The sequence below is a fragment of the Sus scrofa genome, chromosome X, assembly GCF_054392235.1.
Source record: "Sus scrofa isolate SSC_HxYL_T2T_F1_AM1 chromosome X, Sscrofa_HxYL_maternal_Yorkshire_Landrace_v2.0, whole genome shotgun sequence".
Classification (NCBI taxonomy): Eukaryota; Metazoa; Chordata; class Mammalia; order Artiodactyla; family Suidae; genus Sus; species Sus scrofa.
Genome location: NC_139401.1, coordinates 68371730 through 68391811, shown reverse-complemented (window position 1 = coordinate 68391811; position 20082 = coordinate 68371730). Strand labels below are relative to the sequence as shown.

The following is a 20082-nucleotide window of genomic DNA, read 5'->3' as shown; positions in this document are numbered from 1 at the left end:
CTAAATGAAATCTGCAGTTAGAGCTGAGAGTCTTAATGCTTCCCTTAAAATAGGAGGGGCGCTTGGTGGACTAACATTCTGAATTTTCACCAATAGGAATACCAACTCATGTAGTGATCAAAATCTGGGCTATTTGCTTTGTGTTGCTAAAATATTTAGTCCTGCACAAATCCAGAGCATCTTCTCTAACTTTTAACAGCAGCAGACTCTAACAATTTGCCTTAACCCCATTAATCTTTTCTTAGAAGACTTGACTGAAAGGATGTATCCTACCCTCCTGTGTACTTTTCATCTAGAAAGTAGAGCTTCAGTGACAGTTACCGCATTCTGTTTCTTAAATACATCCAGTGTGTATTTCCATTGATCTAGGAACACTTATCCAGTAAAATTAGTTAAGACTATTCTCTCCCTATCCCCACATCAGTGGTTGCTGCTTCCTTGTTTCCAGGGATCTTTTGAGACAAACTAACATAATCAAGGAATAAGAGAGGAAAAGAGTAGTATAACACAGAAGCTGGGGTCAGCTCTGCTGCCAAAACAGAAAAAGAAGAAATTGTGGGAGAGGCCTCCCAGAGAGTTCACCTAGCTGGATGCTTCCATGAAGGGTGACTGAAAATTAAAGGTAACAGAAGAGAGAAGGGTTAAAACAACCAACACACTACTTTGAGAGCCACATCCAATGACTAACTGAATACTCAGCCAATGCAAAACACAGCCTTGCTCAAAACCCTTCAGAGGCTCTTATTGCCTATAACAAGGGTAACATTTGGCCCATGGCTTGTTTTTTGTATGACCAGCAAGCTAAGAATGGTTTCTTACATTTTTACAAGGTTGTAAAGGAAAAAAAAACGTAGTAAAGACCATGTAGTTCCAAAGCCTAAAATATTTACTATGTAGTTACTTGGATTGCTAACCCTTGGCCTATGGCAATGGGTCTCAAACTTGAATGTGGATCAAGATGACCTGGGAGGGATTTGTTGCAAAATACAGATTCCTAGGCCACATCCACCAGATATTTGAATATGTAGTAGATCTGGTTTAGAACCTGGGAATCTCCTTTTTTAACAACTCTCTAGTTGTTCCACAGGCTATACTTGGAAAACTAGCAGTCTTTGACAGTCTTTGAGGTAAAGTCCACACTCTTTGCCCTGTCTTTCCAGGCCTGGCTCAAAGAGGCTTCAGTTCCTCTCTCCAGCTTTCTTTCTCACTACTCACTGTTCCCACGTCCCTGACTTTACATTAGTTTTATATTCTCTTCTCTCTCTCTCTCTCTCTCTTTTTTTTTTTTTTTTTTTTTTTTTGGTCTTTTAGGGCCACACCTGTGACATATGGAGGTCCCCAGTCTAGGGGTCCAATTGGAACTGTAGCTGCTGGCCACAGCCACAGCCACAGCAACTTAGGATCTAAGCCATGTCTATGACCTGCACCACAGCTCACGGCAATGCCAGATCCTTAACCCACTGATCGAGGCCAGGGATCGAACCGCGTCCTCATGGATCCTAGTCGGGTTCACTAACCACTGAGCCACGATGGGAACTCCCTCTTCTCCTTTTGCGTCTTCAAGTTCTATGCAGGACTTCAAGTTCTGCTGCTTAAGGCAGTTGCAGATCTATCCCATCCACTCCAGCCCAAGTTGTCTCTCTCCCTGCTCTGGCCCTGTATTGTTTCTATTACTGATTTGATATTTAATAATATACTTGTATTGTTAGTGAATTTAATGTGTCTGTGTCTTCTCCTCCCATAGAAATCTTTCAGTTCCTCCAGAGCAGAGATCATGTTATTTACTTCTTTCTGTCCTACGCAATATGGCAGGAATAAACAGATGATGCCTATAGCAGTGGTTCAGTAAAATATTTCTTGAATGAATGAATCATTTGTAAATGATTATGAAATTCAAACTCAGTATCAGAGTTCAAGAATGGAATCAAGTCTATTGAACCATATTAGAATGAAATAAGACTGTCACCTGAAACCGTTCTTTCCATTTGCAATGTTATTTCTGCACCATTTAGAGTTTCCTGTTTTAGCCAACTTTTATGGTGTGTTTCATTTCAGTTTATTTCCCCTCTTCAGCACCTCCCTTCCAGTGACCTCTGCCCCACCTCCAAACTCTTACACATTTGGTTTATTTTAAATCTCCCATGATTCCGTAACTAGCATCCTGCAGTGGCTTCACTAGCACCCCTACCCCATGCCTCTTTTGTCCACCTAACCACTCCTCCCTTTCATACCAAGTCCCATGCCCTCCTCTGTGTCCTTTCTTAGAGTATGACTTTTCTAACCGTGCCTAACGGCATTTCCCATGTGAAATGATACAGATGGTTACTAAACATGTGAAAAGGTCCTCAACACCCTAAGACGCAGAGAAATGCAAATTGGAACAAGACCCTTCTTTCTGCCCAAGATTAGAAAGAATAACAATACTCAGTGCCAGTCATGACATCAGAAAATGGGAACCCTCATACACCATTGCTAGAAGTGTAAATTGGTACCACCTTTCTGGATGGATCAATAATTGGAGTTTTTATGAATTATCCTTGTTTCTACTTCCTTTTCTAGATCAAAAATGCTATTTCAATTTATTTTCTTTTGTTTTATTTTGTTTACTAAATGCTTTGGGCCCGGAGCCTTTCACTGGTTTTAACTGCCTCCCTAGGGCAAAACATAGGCTTGGGAAATTCAAACATACCTGTGATGTACAAATAGAGTTAGTATTTTTTTGAGGTCTCTGTTGGCCTGTAATGAAGACTGAAAGCATTAAGTAAACAGAGACAATATCTTTATTCGAAGTATAAAAGAGGGTAATACATGAATTTGTCAATAGTCCTTCCATTTTACAGGCAGATTATCTGAATACAATATGACAATATGTGATTCTGGGAGGAAAAGTGCAGAGGTAGGCAGTATGTTAATCTGAATAAGTAGAAGATCTTCTAACTCCCAGGCCTCTATTTGTTTTCTGACACTGTTTAAATAGGAGACTACTTTCTAGAAGTTTCCCCCTATCTTTCTCCAGGCTTCTTGTCATAAAAGCTGCTATTAAGGACAAGGCCAAACTGCTATTAAGGGCTACTTTCAACCTTCCATGTTTTAGCCAGAAAGTTAGTACACTCTATAAGTTATTTAGTACACACAAATTTATAAATGCAATTTATAAACAAATCCGTATCATAGAGAGGCACTTGAAAATTAGGTTTTCACTAGGTAACACCTAATATTTCTATCGGTCATGTTTTTCAAAGGGTTGCCACATTATACTTCTTTGAAAAAAAAATCCAAAGAATTTATCTAGAACCACTGAAACAAAACAAAACCTAAAACTTCCAAGATGATGCCAAGTTTCCTTTATTCAGCTCTGTTGATAATGCCTCAATTCTGAGCTCCAGCCCTTTCCCACCTTTTAGAACAGGTTATCAAAGAGAGCCTAAGTGTCCCCATTACTTGGAAATACCCAGATATAATTTGCCATTAATTTTTTTCTTTTTTAAAGCTTTTTATTTTTTCCATTATAGTTGATTTACAGTGTTCTATCAATTTCTACTGTACAGCAGTCATTCATATATATGTGTGTGTGTGTATATATATATATATATATATATATATTCTTTTTCTCACATTATCCTCCATCATGTTCTATCACATGTGACTGGATATAGTTCCCTGTGCTATACAGCAGGATCTCATTGCTTATCCACTCCAAATGTGATAGTTTGCCTCTATTAACCCCAAACTCCCAGTCCATCCCACTCCCTCCCCTTTGGCAACCACAATTCTATTCTCCAAGCCCATGAGTTTCTTTTCTGTGGAAAGGTTCATTTCTGCCATATATTAGATTCCAGATATAGGTAATATCATATGTTATTTGTCTTTCTCTTTCTGACATACTTCATTTAGTATAAGAGTCTCTAGTTCCATCCATATTGCTGCAAATGGCATTATTTTGTTGTTTTTTTATGGCTGAGTAGTATTCCATTGCACATATGTATCACATCTTCTTAATCCATTCATCTGTCGATGGACATTTAGGTTGTTTCCATGTCTTGGCTATTGTGAAGAGTGCTGCAATGAACATACAGGTACACATATCTTTTTCAAGGAAAGTTTTGTCCAGATATATGCCCAGGAGTGGGATTGTTGGGTCATATGGTAGTTCTATGTATAGTTTTCTGAGGTGCCTCCATACTGTTTTCCACAGAGGTTGTACCAATTTACATTCCCCCTGACAGTGTAAGAGAGTTCCCTTTTCTCCACACCCTCTCCAGCATTTGTTATTTGTTGACTTGTTAATGATGGCCATTCTGACTGGTGTGAAGTGGTACTTCATAGTAGTTTTGATTTGCACTTCTCTAATACTTAGTGATATTGAGCATTTTTTTCATGTGTTTGTTAGCCATCTGTATATCTCCTTTGGAGAAATGTCTATTCAGGTCTTTTGCCCATTTTTCAATTGGGTTGTTGGTTTTTTTGCTGTTGAGATATATAAGTTGTTTATATACTTTAGAGATTAAGCCCTTGTCAGTTGCATCATTTGAAACTATTTTCTCCCTAATTTGTCACGAATCTGAAAAAGAACCCCAAACTTCACTTGGGGCCAAAGTTCTACCTCAACCTCTAATGACGGAGATCCAAAACCAGAGTTTCATTACTTTTATTACTCAGCTTGCTTCCTTTATTATTGTCATCCTCTCTCTCTTCTTTCCCACAGCTGCTTTCTAGAGCGTCAGTTGTTGAAAACAGGAATTACACATATGAAGTGATTCTTCTGTCGTTTCTTTCTCTGGTAGGTGTAGAAGATGCCTTCAGTTTCACCTCCAAAGTCATGACCGTGTCCTTGCACAAATTCTCCCCAGGATTTTTCCCAGGCAAGTGATCTGTATGCTCAATATTTTGAGAAATAAATTTTTCAGTTCTTCTACACGTTTCTTATACCTTATATTTGGATATTTCCATGCTATTAGTACCTTATTCACGCTACTCTATGCAAAAATTTAACATAGACCCTTTCAGGTGACCATGATAAGAGGAATGTAATGATTCCTTCTTTTTTTCCACATGATTTTCATGGACTGTCAATAGACAGCTCACTTACACTTACTGGACTATCAGATAGCCTGTGTAAATTCCAACATCCTGATAAGTGCAGTGATAATATTATGTCAATCCAAGACATATAAAAAGTCAAGAGAAGGAATTAATCTTTTTTTTCCATTCATTTGATCCAGTAAGATGAAAACTAAAGTTTTTCCACTTTCTTAGAGTTTTCCTACTTTCCCAACATTGTTTACAACAGTTGTTTTTTAAATTCCATTCCCTTAGAAACTATCATTCATTCAAGATTGTTCTCTTAGTTGACCTTTTGATCTTCTGAGTTCCTGTCAGAGAAGCCTTCAAGTTTTCTAATTCTTGTGTTCTTAAAAGTGTTCCCGGTGCTCCTCTCTTTGACAGGAACAGGTGACGTGTCTGATGTTGGCCTAGGGAAGGGACGTTACTACAGTGTAAATGTGCCCATTCAGGACGGCATACAGGATGAGAAGTATTACCACATCTGCGAAAGGTATGGCAGCAATGCAAGCCAGTAACAAGCACATTTCTTTTCTGTAGATGAAATGGCCCCCAATCCCACAGAATTCTTGTTTTCAGAGAACCATTTGAAAAAAAAGAAAAAGCTACTAGATCCCCATGTAGCTTTTATACACTGCTTATTATGCTTATTTGATCAGGTAACCATCAGGGGCTCTGGGAGAACAGTGTTTGGACCAAAGCCACACCCTCAGTTTGATCTTACCCGCTACTCCATATGATTAAGGCCATCGTAAGAGCGGAGCTTCTCTACTATCCTGGGAAATCCCTTGTCTGCTACTTTCTCAGCTAAAACCTGCATGTATATGATTTCATGAGCCTCGGAGGGTCAGTTTTGATTTTCCGTTATGGAGATCATCTTCCATCCACTGGTATGAATATTAGAGAGTTCTTTATGATGAGTTCTTGAGTTCTATCCATTGTGTTAATAGTGGAATCAGAAATCTGTTCTTTTACACTATGGTTAAGGATTAAATTATAGCTCCTTGTGGGCAGTTTGGTACCGATGTGTAGACCAGACCATTGGGGCTGAAAAGCCCTAGGGAACGAGGATGAGGATGGCTATTCATCCTCATATTCATAAAACTTGAGATTGATCAGGAACAAACTCACCTCTGACATTGGCAGTAGAGAAAGTGAGTCTGACTAGAAGTCAGCATGTAGATGTTACTTAAGGTAAGGATGGGGATTGAGGTGCTTTTGATCCCTCCCCCACTTGGCTCGGATTTCTTCCAACCTTCTGGTGGAAACAGCGACTTCCCAAAGGAGCCTGCACTGGCTGTTATCACTGGCAGTTGTATAAACAAAGTCGAAGTATTAAAAAATAAAAACTCTCTGCTTCAAAAGTGCCTCTTAGCTCAAGAGATTTAGCAAGTCAAGTCATCAGCAACAGCACTAGCCTCTTCATATTTGATCATGTCCCCTGGTTACCTCTGCATTGTCAGACTGAAAAGGCATTTTTTCTTCTGGAGCCTGCCATTGATGATTTTAATTGCCCTTCTTTGTTCCCCTTAGGCTCTGTTCTGTCCTTATCAAGATGTGCAGATCAGAGCTGCTTATGTAACTTTACCAGCGAAGATGTCCTATGGTTCTACGTAAAAGGAAAATTATTTTGTTTTTCTTTTAATCCTCTTATCAACAGTGCCCAACATTTTGTTGCCCCCACTCCCTTTTTGCCATAGCAAGAAGTTGGGTTGTTCTCTTCTAGTGCTTTGTCTGCAGGGTTTCCTAGAGCTTTTTCGTGGTCCTGAATTGAATGGTCAGCACCCATCATCCTTTGTAAGTGTAGTTTGTAATTTCTGGTCCTCCCCAAATGGATTACCTTACACATGCCCCTATTGAAGCTCATCTGCCAGTCATAAAAGCTCCTGAGGTCTTCCTTTCTCCCCATCAACCTAGCGTTTCACTGCCTGGGAAAGCTGAGCACCATCTGCAGGCTTGAGGATTTCCCAGTGCCCACTCCCAAGAAAGTCTACGGCTTACCCTTCTTCAGTCAGAAAAATGTCTGTCTCTCCCCTCTCTATTTTCTTTTCTCCTCTCCCTAAACCAATTCCCACTACATGATTTAAAAAATTGTAATCCCATGGTAATTCATGTTTAAAAATAAACTGGGTATCAGACTTAATTAGAAACATTTTAGGAGTTCCCATCATGGCGCAGTGGTTAACGAATCCGACTAGGAACCATGAGGTTGCGGGTTGGGTCCCTGCCTTTGCTCAGTGGGTTAACGATCCGGCGTTGCCGTGAGCTGTGGTGTAGGTTGCAGACGCGGCTCGGATCCCGAGTTGCTGTGGCTCTGGCGTAGGCCGGTGGCTACAGCTCCTATTCAACCCCTAGCCTGGGAACCTCCATATGCCGCGGGAGCGGCCCAAGAAATAGCAACAACAACAACAACCACAACAAAAAGACAAAAAAAAAAAAAAAGAAACATTTTAAAACTGAGTTTAGTCCCAAGGAAAAGATCCGTGGAGGATCACACATGATTTCCCTTTACAGAAACCATGTTGCCGCCTCCACCTCCAGTGTGCAGGAGGCCAGCATTTAGTAAAGATTCTTCTAGCTTGCCTACCAGAGTACCAGACACTCATCAGTTTATAGCTCCCAGGGCCCCTTTTGCCTGTGGAGCTGCACTGGCAATCCACGCAGCGATCACCCAGAATAACAGGCTCTGGGTTTTGAGTCGAGGGATAATCATTTTTCCCTTTGATTTCTTTCAGAAGTCAAGTCTGGTCAGGGTGTTACCTGAAGGCACCTCTGATTCCAAGGGTGCCAGCAAGGCTTCCTGACCCAAACATCTCTTCCATCTGTTGGACTAATATCTGAAATTCCTTTAACAAGAAACATATTTTTATTCTACATTTAGACATAGGCCTTAAAATGGAATTTTGGCACAGCCTCTCCTCTTCACCCTCACCCTGCGGTGGATGTGTGGTTCCACAGGGCTTTTCTTGCCCACAGATTTGGAAAGGGTTAGACTGTGGGTACCCTGAGCATTCAGGGGAGCAGGAATTTGGTTTTGGAGCAGTAGATGGAAAGGGGCACAAAAAGCAAAACAATCTTTGCCAACTAAATAGTTTTGCATAAGGTCAGCCCTAGTGACTGCATCATTTAGTCCCAGTCATTATGTTTTTAACTACTTCTAAATTGTTGCTTGGAACCAGAATCTCTTATACATTTACTATTATGACCTCTGACTCACCTACCTCAAAAGATAAAGTAGACATAAGAATAGCTCACTCATGTAAAAAAAGTCATTCAGTTTATCTGCAATCTCTTTTTCATCCTTTATGTTCCATGAGCCCACTGGTTTTCTGGCTCACTCCTTACCTGTGATAAATAAAGGACCTCTCTTTGCTGGTTCACCTGTAAGATGCTCTAATTTTCATTTGTCACTAATTTGCTCCTGAACTACCTCTCCCTGTGGGATTCATGAGCCCCTTTTCCCTCCCTTCCTTCTTTCCTTCCTTCTTTTCTTTTTGGCTTTTTCCCCTGCTATAACCAGCCTTTCTTTCCTTTGCCAGCTAGGCAGGATCTTAATGGTTTCATCTTAAAATTGAACATAATGTCTTTATTTAAAAAAAAAAAAAAAACTTCTTAGGGTTTCTTTTTTAATTGACTGGATATAGAATCTTTGCATGAACATTAGCAACACCAAAAGTTCCATTTTATGAAAAAGACAATTTCATAGTCAGAGCTCCCAAGGTCATTCAATGCTAATTTAGAAGGGTAAGGGTTACCAATTCCCAAAAGCTTCCCATAATTTATATACATGCAAAGTTTAATGGGGGAGGAAGGCTGTTTTGCCCATTTGTGAGAAAATACTGCTCTGCCTTTAACCTGTTTGCTCTTTAATTATATTTGAATGCAATGTGAGATAGTGCAATGTGAGATAGTCTTAATAATGTTTAACCTGTTACCTAAAATGCTGTGTTGATGACTTTGGGAGCATATATATAGTTAAGGAATCTGAGAAGGACAATGGCAGGTACTTCCTTGCTGTTGCTTCAAGAGAGGTTTGATAAATAGTAGGGCACCCCCCTGAAACCTTAAATCTTGCAGGACGACCAAACTACTTGCCCAATGTGAAGTGTCTTGACATATGCAGTGTTTGAAGAAGAGTTTCAGAGTTGTGTTCAAACTTCTTAGTTCCTATTCTGCTTATCATTTTACAACCCTAACAGCCAGGATACATTCTTTACTAAAAGAAGAATATTCAGCTATTCAACTTTGTACAGACACTGCATAAATATTTCACCAAAAGGAAGATGCATTGTTAAACAGACTTCTCAATGAATAGGACTTATGAAAGGCCCTATTAAGCGGTACTTCTCAATCAATAGCCATCTTTATATTCACATATGCAAAACTTTGCTGGTAAGAGTTATCAGCAAGCCAAAGAAATAATCTTATTCTAGTGAACTAGGGTTCATAGTAGTTATTAAAATAAGAATCTGGGAGTTCCCGTCGTGGCGCAGTGGTTAACGAATCCGACTAGGAACCATGAGGTTGCGGGTTGGGTCCCTGCCTTTGCTCAGTGGGTTAACGATCCGGCGTTGCCGTGAGCTGTGGTGTAGGTTGCAGACGCGGCTCGGATCCTGCGTTGCTGTGGCTCTGGCGTAGGCCGGTGGCTACAGCTCCGATTCAACCCCTAGCCTGGGAACCTCCATATGCCGTGGGAGCGGCCCAAGAAATAGCAACAACAACAACAACAAAAAAAAGACAAAAAATAAAATAAGAATCTACCTGTATTTGGCCTGTTTACCTTGAGTCCTATGGGTTAACTCAAGATTGAAAGAAACTTCTTTGTCCATGAAAGACCCCTGACCTAAAGAAAAATTCAGAGATCCCAGAAGTAAAAACAATAACAACAACCAAAAGACAGTATACTATTTTTGCGACCTTTCTTTTATGAGAGAATTATTATACTTTTCTATTTTAAATAATTTTTTATAGCTCTTCCACTGTTTTTTTTAGACACTAATTCTACTGTGCTTTGAATAATTAGAGTAACCTAGGCAGAAAGAACTTGTTCCCTAGGACAACAGCAAGCTCATTAAAGGAATAGCTTGTTTAAACCTGAGTTTTTATTCCTGTGGGGAATTCCTTAGTCCATCTATGCTGAGCTCCCCTGCTAATTTTTCAACAAGAAAGAGAAAAAAAAACATATTGCTTATACCTAATATAATGTCTCTATAGTGTGTGTTTATTGTGTGAGAATTTTCCTTAGATTCTGATATGACCTATGAAATACAAGTCAGTAGTGTTTTAAGCACAGGATTCATTCCTGGGGGTCTGGGGCCAAATTCACTTCTCTGAAGGCATTTTGACCTTCCTACAAAAGAATCAAGCTCCTCAAGTCACCTTTTAGGATTTGTAAAACATTAATTAACAAGAATAAAGAGGAGGGCCACCAATGCAATGTAGGAGATTTGTTTATGTTTAGTTTAATGACACTGTTTTAGTCATTCATTCAACAAATATTTATTGAGTGTCTGTTTCATGCCCGCACTGTACCTAGGTACTGGTTGTGGTAAATAAGACAGATGAGACTCCCACACGCTGGAGCTTAGCTCCAAGGGAGGACTTGCCTGTGCTAGGAGTTGCACTGATAATTTATTTGATTTTTTTTCCATTTGATATTTATAGTAATGTACAATCTACAATACCTGCAAAGGAAGGTATTCTTATTCCCATCTTATAAATAGAAAAACTGGAAATTGGAAAGATTGATTTGCTTAAGGTCACACAAATAGTAAATGATGAAACTAAAATTTGTTAACCACCCCTACATTGTCCCCAGAGTGTCACATGAAAGTATTAAAAGTTTTCATAAGGAAAAAATACCATCCCCAAGACTTCTTGGAGATTTTTATCTCCAGAGAGTGCATAAAACTCCTAAAAAAAGAAACCATTTAAGATTATTCAAATGAACCACATGATCAGTAGTATACACAATCCATTGTGTTTATATTTGTGAAAGTACAACTTAGATTTTTGCCAAAAAAAACCCTCTTAATCCTCAGGATTTGATTTGTAATTTTATGGATCGAAAACGAGAATAAATATTGCCAGATTTTACTTCTTAAGTTTAAATTTCTAATTAAAGTTTGGAAACATGGCGATTCTGTAAATCTGGTTTTTCCTTTACTTTCAATGGAGAAAATCCTGACTTCCTTCTGTAGAAAGTGAATAGTGTCACATGTCATTTTTAGAGGTCTCCTCATAGAATTATATTCTTTTCATGTGGTTTTCTTGGGGGACTGATATTGCTAAAGAATTTTAACATTAGGCATTTTTGCAACTGTAGGCATAATTTATCTCATCTCTTTGTTCTGGCAGAAGGCCATTTCTACATACAGGGTAGAGATTCTCCATGGTATAAGCTGTTCATCTAATGCCAGTGGAGTAAATGAGAACCAAGGGACATCACTAAAGGATATTTAAGTGAAATGTTTCCTTTCACATTTTAACATTAATGTTTAAAGAAGAGATGTTTTAATGTTGATAGGTTTTTCTTTCATTACAATGATAAGTCATCTTGAATTTATCTTCCACTTGAGACTCCAGAGTCCTTTTTATTCAATTTTTAGAAACAGGTAGATCCTTAGTGAAAGAGATCCCAACAATTATAGTCCATTCCTTTGAGCTTGGTGATGCACAAAAGCAATACAAGCACATTTTTGTACATAAATATTTTAAGCAATCAAATTTTTTCAAAATTCTCTTAAATCTGATGAGAAGGGAAGGACTCTCTAGAAATTTGCATTTGAAAACAAATAATTATATCCCCTTGCTTCCATCTCCAGCCCCATTTTTATCACAACTGAGAGCTGGTGAAAATTCTTTACAAAATCTCTCTACCTCTCTTCATTCGGGTCATAGCCACACCACCTTGATCATCACTAACTCACTTTGGTCCAGTGATAAAGGTAATGGAAGCTGCTAATTCTTTGTGTAAGCCTTGAACTTTGAACTCAGCCCTGTATAAGTAAGATATTTGTAGTCAGTGCTTTTGTTCTGTTTGATAAGCTTCTATCCTGCCTCTCTGTCTTATGGCAGATGTAAATTGCCTGTTGTTTCTGGAAAATGGATGACTCAGACACTAATTAAATTCACTGTTAACATTAGGAACAGGTGGAAATGAGGCCAAAGCAGGCCGTTCATTTAATGTTCCTAGTTTGATGTGTCTTTTAAAATATTAAATTCAAAAGACATTAAGTGCCTAAGAATATAGGATAATTTGGAGAGGGGGCTACTGTGCTTAATTATCTGAGTTGTCTTGAACCCTCTGTCAGTGAGCTTACCCTGCCTGTCCCCAGTACTTGGTTAGGCTTGCAGCAGAGAACTGGTTTTTTCCCCTCACCTGATCCTTTGAGCTTTAAATCCAGGTGCTTAGAGGGACAGCTCTTATATTCTTCTTCCCCTTTGGGCCAGTGGCTTTCAGGACCAGTTCCTAAACTCCTGTACCAAGTAGCCCTGACACCATGACAGCACCTACCCCTCAAGCAGTCTTCCTAGGTAATTTATTTTTTTCACTTAAGTCAAGGAGGACAGTCTCCTCGAATTCTGTCACTCATGTGTGCTGAATGATCCCCTGCCCCCTGGAGAAAGTGACCTGATTCACCCACAGCAGTTTAATAGGTTCTGATGCTGGAACATGCTCTGAAACTATCCAGAGACAGGAAGACCTGGCTCATAAATGGAAAACTCGAGAATTACGCCCTTTAACATAGGGCTGCTCTGAAAAGAATCCTAAATTTGACTATGTCTATATTTAATGGAACATTCTAACATCAAAATCCATTTTACTCCTCTCAGCTGCTCTCTGCCATGTACCCTCTCCCTAGCCTAATTCTCCCTCTTCTCATGCTCTTTCATCACTATCTGTCCCTTCACTGTAGCCTAAAAAAAAAACAAAAAAAACAAAAAACCTACCCTTTAGGCTCTGCGCATCCACATGCGCGCGCGCGCGCGCGCACACACACACACACACACGCACACACGCACACACACACTACAGCTTTGAATGACTGCACCTCACACTACCATTCACCCTGCAGCTGCCCGCCCTGATGAGCTGCCTTGTTGCATCCTGTTGACATGGGCTGTACAGAGATTAAGTTCATTCCGGTGCCCCCACCTTATGAAAAGGCCTGATGGCTAAGTGTGTCTGGGCTTTGCTGTCTGCGTGCTGTTTACCCACTGTGCTATCGGGAAAGAGCCATACCCATTGGTACTTAAAGCAGGACCAAAGAAAAGACACCTCAAAGAAAGCCATATCAAATAACCAGCTAACAAGTTAACAAATGAAAGGGAATGGATGTGTGCCAGGCACTAAAGGCAGTGTGTTTGCCTAGGGACCATACAAGTGCTGGAGGCAAAGGAAGGTGAGGGATGTTGGGGTGTGGGTGCGGGTGGGAAGGGGACCACCTTAAGTATATCAGGGAATGAAAGTAGAAAAATATCTAATTTAATTATAGTCAAGCATCACTAACTCAGCCTAATTAGAGGAAAGCCAGTTTGAATCATGGAATATTTTTAAATACATTTTTATTACTTTCAAGCATTGGACACGCTAGTAATTCAAACAAGACTAACAACATCGTACAATACCTCAGGGAAAGGGCTTTAAGAATCATTTGTAATTAGCATATCAATTATTTGTATGTAAGTGGATGTGCACAAAGTGCATAAAAAGTTTATTCTCTTAAGTAGGACAAACATTCCCCAGTGCAATCCTGTTTACACTATTAATTTGCTTAGCCAGCCCTTTTTGTGCCAAGATAGATGTATGTAAGACATGCTTATTTCCTCAGGGAAGAATGAATCGCTTCCCCGTGTTTAGTCCAGTAACTAAGAAGCGGAGCGCCACTTGATTGGTCTGGGATTTCCAGGATATGGAGTTTTAAATTTGCATACAGACTAGAGAGATTTCATATGGAGAAGATCTGGCAGCCATTGCCAGAGACCCAGTTTCCCCATCTGGATTTCATTGGCGTGATCTGGATTTCATCAAGCAACAGGACACTGATCCTAAATGATCCACCAGACACTCCAACATAGGCATGTTTAAAATACATCCTGCCCCAGAAAAAATAACTGCTAAAATATGATGAGTTGGAGTCACTCTATGTGCAATACTTAAAAGTAATAAAAATGCATTTCTTTTTAAGTCCCACAAAAACCATGCAATATCAAGTTAATGATGAAAGTCAATCCCCAAACTCTTTTCTTGCACACCTCATTGTGTGACGGCATTGCCGAGATTTCCAATCATCTGGGAAAGGATATTATATTTTGATGAGCTGCACCAGGTGCTAACTATATGGCAGGATTTTGGCTTTGAATCTTAGGGAGGCCCTCTTGGGTAAAGAAGGGTGAGGGAAGGTCTGAGGCATGTTTATTGTTAACAAATCATTATTGTCTACCTATGTTTGAAAATCAGAGCAAGTGAATTGAAAAAGAAGAAGTATCAAGTATATAGGGAGGGTAGAAAATATGATTAGGAAATGAGAAACAGAGATATACGCCTGTATTTCCACCCATATGTATTAAACTGTGCTCCAGGTAAACTGTGAATTCTTCAAGGCTCAGAGAAAAAAAACTCAGTGCTGAGAGCATAAGCACAAGTAGTAAATACACACACAAAATGTTGTAACTACAGTTTGGAATGCCTCCAACTCTCCCTTTTCCCCCAAGGGCATTACTCTCCAGGGTCTACAAAGGCCAAATAGCTGTTTGGCTTCCAATCTGATTTTTTGCCTAAGAAATCAGAGAAGTCGGTTTCAATTTTAGTAATATATTCTCCCAACTTCTATCTAACAGAAAGGCACTTGTATTTCTTCCCCTTCTTAAAGTGAATTTTGTGTTTGGTGAAAGGTAATAGATTGGCAGCACTGGAAAAGGAATTACTATATTCCCAGAACAGGTATAACCTAGCGGTGACACTATGAAATTTCTCTCTGCCTTCGGGGAACATTAGAGTACTAGTCGGGAAGTCACTGCTACAGTGTGTTGTGCTGAACTCAACAGTATCCTAGTGGGCTGGAGGAATTAACAAAGCATTCTAAGGGCCTGACTTAAAGCCATTCATTCATTCATTCATTCATTCAACACTAGGGAGTGTTGAACACCTGGTACCCAGTGCCGGGAAGACTTTTGCAAAGGTTCTATCATTTAATCGTCATAATAACCCTGTGAGGGAGAGGATGTTTTTGTTTTAACAGAAAAGGAAACCAAGGTTCAGAGAAGTGAGGTGATTTGTCTAAGTGACTCTTGCAAGGACTGGCTCCAACTTTGACCCCAAGTGACTCTTGCAAGGACTGGCTCCAACTTTGAACTCCATGCCGGGGAGGCTGCAAAGGGGTTGGATGAGACATATGCCTGAAAAATATGATGCAGAGCAGAATGCAATCTGCACTCTATGAGTGGTCCTGGTGGTTACAGAGCAATGAAATGACCTACCCCAGGGTCACGTAAAGAGACATTAATACAGCTTTATTTGTATTCTTTAAGCCCTCTTCCATTTTGAGGGTTTGGGTTTTATTTTGTTTTGTTTTGTCTGTTTTTGGCTTAGCTCTCCAAACCAGCCTCCCTCTCCACCCACCCTACCCCTTGCCCAAATAAAATACACTCTGCTTCCTAGGGCCTTGGGCCTTTCAGAATGAAGAGAGCCAAAGAGCACTGGCGTTTAGTCAGGAACACTAGATTTGAATTAGAATTAGTGTTCTAATTCTAGCTCTGACAATTCACTCTATGCGATGCTAAGGCCCTTTAATTCTGGATGACTCACTTTCCCCTGTGAATGAGAATGGTTTGCTTCAAAGAGGTAAAGAGATAAGTAATAATAAACTAAAAATAGTGTGCAGCCCTTTTTGTTGCCAAGGTGACATATAATTGATGAGTGGAATTACTTACTACAGGGCATGTTAGGAAGAGATGCCAATTAGAATCTGTGTTTCTCTATAATGGACTCAGAGTTAAGAGAAAAGATGCCCCGGTAAAACATTAAGAAACTGTGTCTTGGAAATTAAAAAAGCAAAAGCCACGTAAGGTTGTTTGTTTGGGAAGGTTGGGGGTTTAGGGGTTTGAGGTTTGTTTGTTTTTATTTTTTGGCTTTGGGATTTTTGTTTTGTTTTATATTAAGGATGTTAAAAGAATCGGTATAGCTTTTCTGATGCTAAAAGCAGAAAGAAACATTTATAGGAAATTAAATGTCTTCGGGATACACCTAAGAGGCACCCATGGCCCCAAACAAAATGACACATCATTCTCACAACAGGGGGATCTCCACCCCAGCTCCCTGTATCCCCGAACCATTTGTAATAGATGTTCAGGAATCACTGAGGCATTTACCATATGTGCATCCCCTGGCAGATTGAGTATTTGCAGAATGAGTCAGCAGTACCTGAGATGAGATAGGATTGAGGGTATTTAGAGAAACCAATACCTGTGAAAAGTTGAAGAGCTCCCATTTGGGACTCATTAGGGAAACTTTGGGTCCTGAATGCAACCCCCACCCCTGAATCCCATCCAATGCAATAGATTTGAAATGTTTATCATGGGAAAGGTTTTGCTGCCGGCATTAACTTTTCTCAGGTTGACTTTGGGAGCTTACAGCATTAGTAGCAAATATTTCTATCTGCTCTCCCTCTGCCTCCTGCCCTTCTAGGTTTTTCAACTTAGAGTTCCTCATTTCTTTAATCTCTGTTGACAAAGTCTCTAGAGGGTGCTGAGTATGCTTGTTAGAAAACATAAAGATGATAAGGCTGATCTAGGCTGGTTTGTAAATGAGAAAGTCGGGAGATAGAACCAGCTGGGAACGTGTCCCCATCAGAGATCTGGTTAGAGGGGCAAGTTTGGGTCACCAGACCTACCATCAGGATTGATTAAGGGTAACTGTCACACCATCACTCTGGCATCCTGTTGCCCTGAGAGAAATCTTTTAGAACTTTAAGTATTTACAAACAAATAAGCAAAATAAAACCAGGTTCTGCCCCAGGTACTGGAGATAAAGTGGCACCAGTGAATGATTGCAAGGGCACCCCAGAGAAGCTGTGGTCTACCCTGATGGAATAAAAGGAAAGGGGATAACACTACAAGTTGGTTCTTGGGCTTTTCCTTTTATCTAAATATGTCATTGATGTCATTACCCCTGGCTTTAATACACCTCAGGCACCAATCACCTTCCCCAAAGAACTGACCACACCCTCTCTTCCTCATTTGCATAGGCTTGTCTGAAAAGCAGACTGCTCAATACTGAGGGATCCAGTCTCTCATCAAGAAAACTTCATTTCAAATGAGCATCTTATGTGTTTATAGGGAAGTTACTATTGTAGTATAATGACATGCCTGTCTTCCCCCGCCTTTCTGGGTAAGCAATTTTATACTTTCCCAAAAGCTAAAATTAGTGATTTTTTTTTTTTTTTGTCTTTTTGCTATTTCTTGGGCCGCTCCCGCGGCATATGGAGGTTCCCAGGCTAGGGGTCTAATCGGAGCTGTGGCCGCCAGCCTATGCCAGAGCCACAGCAACGCAGGATCCGAGCTGCGTCTGCAACCTACACCACAGCTCACGGCAACGCCGGATCGTTAACCCACTGAGCAAGGGCAGGGACCGAACCTGCAACCTCATGGTTCCTAGTCGGATTCGTTAACCACTGCGCCACGACGGGAACTCCAAAATTAGTGATTTTTGATGTAGCAAATAGTACTGTTACAGTGGTTAGAAAAACTCCTCAAAGCAATCTGGAATGATATTTCATTCATTTATTCTTTTAATAACTATTTATTGAATGCCTCTTATGTATAAATTATCGAGTCTGTCCTCAGGGAAGCTGGTGGAAATTTTACAATTATAGATACACAGAGTTATACATATACATTCATATTCAAACATATTTGAATAAAATAAAATATGGAAAATTATAAGAACCATAAGAAATAAAACACGGTGAGCACTCAAAGGGACAAAATCAGAAAAAGGCTTAATTGAGGAAGTAACATTTGACCTGGGTTCTAAAGCGTAGCTAATTACTATATCTTTACAAAGTGTGTAAACGTGTATATGTTTGTAAAATCTGGGTCAAGTTTAAATATATGAGATTACATAGGAAAATGTTCTATGCAGAGGGTACAGCAAGATCAAAGTCAGAAAAGGCTGAGCTGTATACAGAGAACAGTAGTGGTTTAGTTTGGCTGGACTGTGAAGTGCGTGAGAGGGACAGTTTACAAAGAAGATTGGAAAAGTAGGTAGGAATCACATTGTGCAGAAGCTGGAATTCTCAGCAATGAAAATTTGTGCCATGTTCTATAAGCATTTGGGGAACTGCTGAAGGTTTTAGAATGAGGAAATAATATAATTAGAGGTTGCTCAGGAGGATTAACACTCAAAAAATAAAAATGCTTCACCTGCTATTGCTGTTATACAGAATAACATGTGAAGTGGCTGGCACAAGCATCTGATGCACAGTAAGTCATAGAAGCAGGTATATTGTAGTGGTTTAGAACATGGACTGGTGCCAGGCAGCCTGGGTTCAAAAGCTAGCTCTGACACTTAATAGCTGTATGATCTTGTACAGATTTATTAACTTTTCTGTGCTGCTGTTTCCCCATCTGTAAAATAGGATTAATGATAATACTTATTTTATAAATTGTCATGAGTCAAATGAGCTAATATAGATAAAGTGCATAGAACAGTGCTCTGTTTTGAATAAAGTACTCAATAAATGTTTGCCACTATTATTATTTTTTTTTTGTCTTTTGTCTTTTGAGGGCCACACCCATGGCACATGGAGGTTCCCAGGCTAGTGGTCCAATTGGATCTGTTGATGCCAGCCTACACCACAGCCACAGCAACACCAGATCCAAGCCGCGTCTGCGACCTACACCACAGCTTACGGCAATGCCAGATCCCCAACCCACTGAGCGAGGCCAGAGATTGAACCCGCAACCTCATGGTTCCTAGTTGGATTCGTTTCTGCTGCGCCATGACGGGAACTCCTGTCAAGAAGAAATTTGAGCTAGTCTTTGAAGAATAGATATGATGTCAAAATGTAGAAAGATGACTTTCATGCACAAGGAAGTGCATGACAAAAAGTAAACTTGTAAGAAAATGCAAAGTGAGTGAGATGAACCCTGAACAGTTCAGTTTGCCTACAGAGTAATATGGGTTAAGGAGCTACTGGAAAATAAGGTTTAAAAGGTAGGCTGGAGTATCATGAAGGACTTTGAATCATAGTCTAAGGATTCTAAGCACTACCTAAAGACAATGGAGGGATAGTGAATGTTTTTGAGTAAAAAATGACTTGATCAAAACCATCCCTAAGGAAAATTAATCTGATGGCTGTGCGTGTGAGGAAGAAGAAGATGGAGGGGGAGGGAGGGGGAGAGAAAGAGAGAGAGATGGATTAGAGAAGAGACTTGAGCCAGAGAAATTACTTAGGAATCTATTGGTGTAATCCACAAAGGAGGTCATAAGGGCTAGATTAGAGTGCTGCCATGAGAGTGGAGAGGAGGGAATGGGAGAGAGATTGATGCAAATCTTATAACTGAAGAGGAGTGAGAAAAGGGAGGGGTCACAAAGAGCCCCAGAGTTTTGAACACAGAAAGGATGGTGTATCATTAGCAGAGACAAGAAATAGAAGAAGAGGTAAGATGATAAGTTCAGCATGGTCAAAATGGACCTGTAATTCGTAGCAGACTTTTATAGAAATTGACAAGCTGATCCTAAAACTTATATGGAAATTCAACCTGAAATAGCCAAAACAACCTTGAAAAGGAAGAACAAGATTGGAGCACTTCCCAACTTTAAAACTTCCCAATTTTAAAACTTACTACACTTACTGCACTTCCAAACTTTAAAACTTGCTACAAAGCTACTATAGTCAAGACTGTGTGGTACAGGCAATGTGGCTAGACACATAGAGCAATGGAATAGAGTTCAGGGTCCAGAAATATGCGCAGTCAATTGATTTTACCCAGAATGCCAAGACAATTCAATAGGGG

General features: G+C 39.9%; 1 protein-coding gene across 3 annotated transcripts in view; it reads left to right on the top strand.

The window, feature by feature from the left end:
* HDAC8 (histone deacetylase 8) overlaps nt 1-20082 on the top strand; it is a 240213-nt gene that overhangs the window by 66872 nt on the left and 153259 nt on the right. For 2 of the 3 annotated variants that reach the window (XM_085008426.1, XM_021080459.1), the window contains exons 6-7: nt 4785-4862; nt 5446-5554. In XM_085008426.1, coding sequence (XP_084864552.1) covers nt 4785-4862; nt 5446-5554 — 187 coding nt within the window. Of the gene's footprint in view, nt 1-4784; nt 4863-5445; nt 7050-7458; nt 8670-20082 lie in introns of those variants that run through there. The other variant, XR_014835616.1, reaches the window with a different exon arrangement.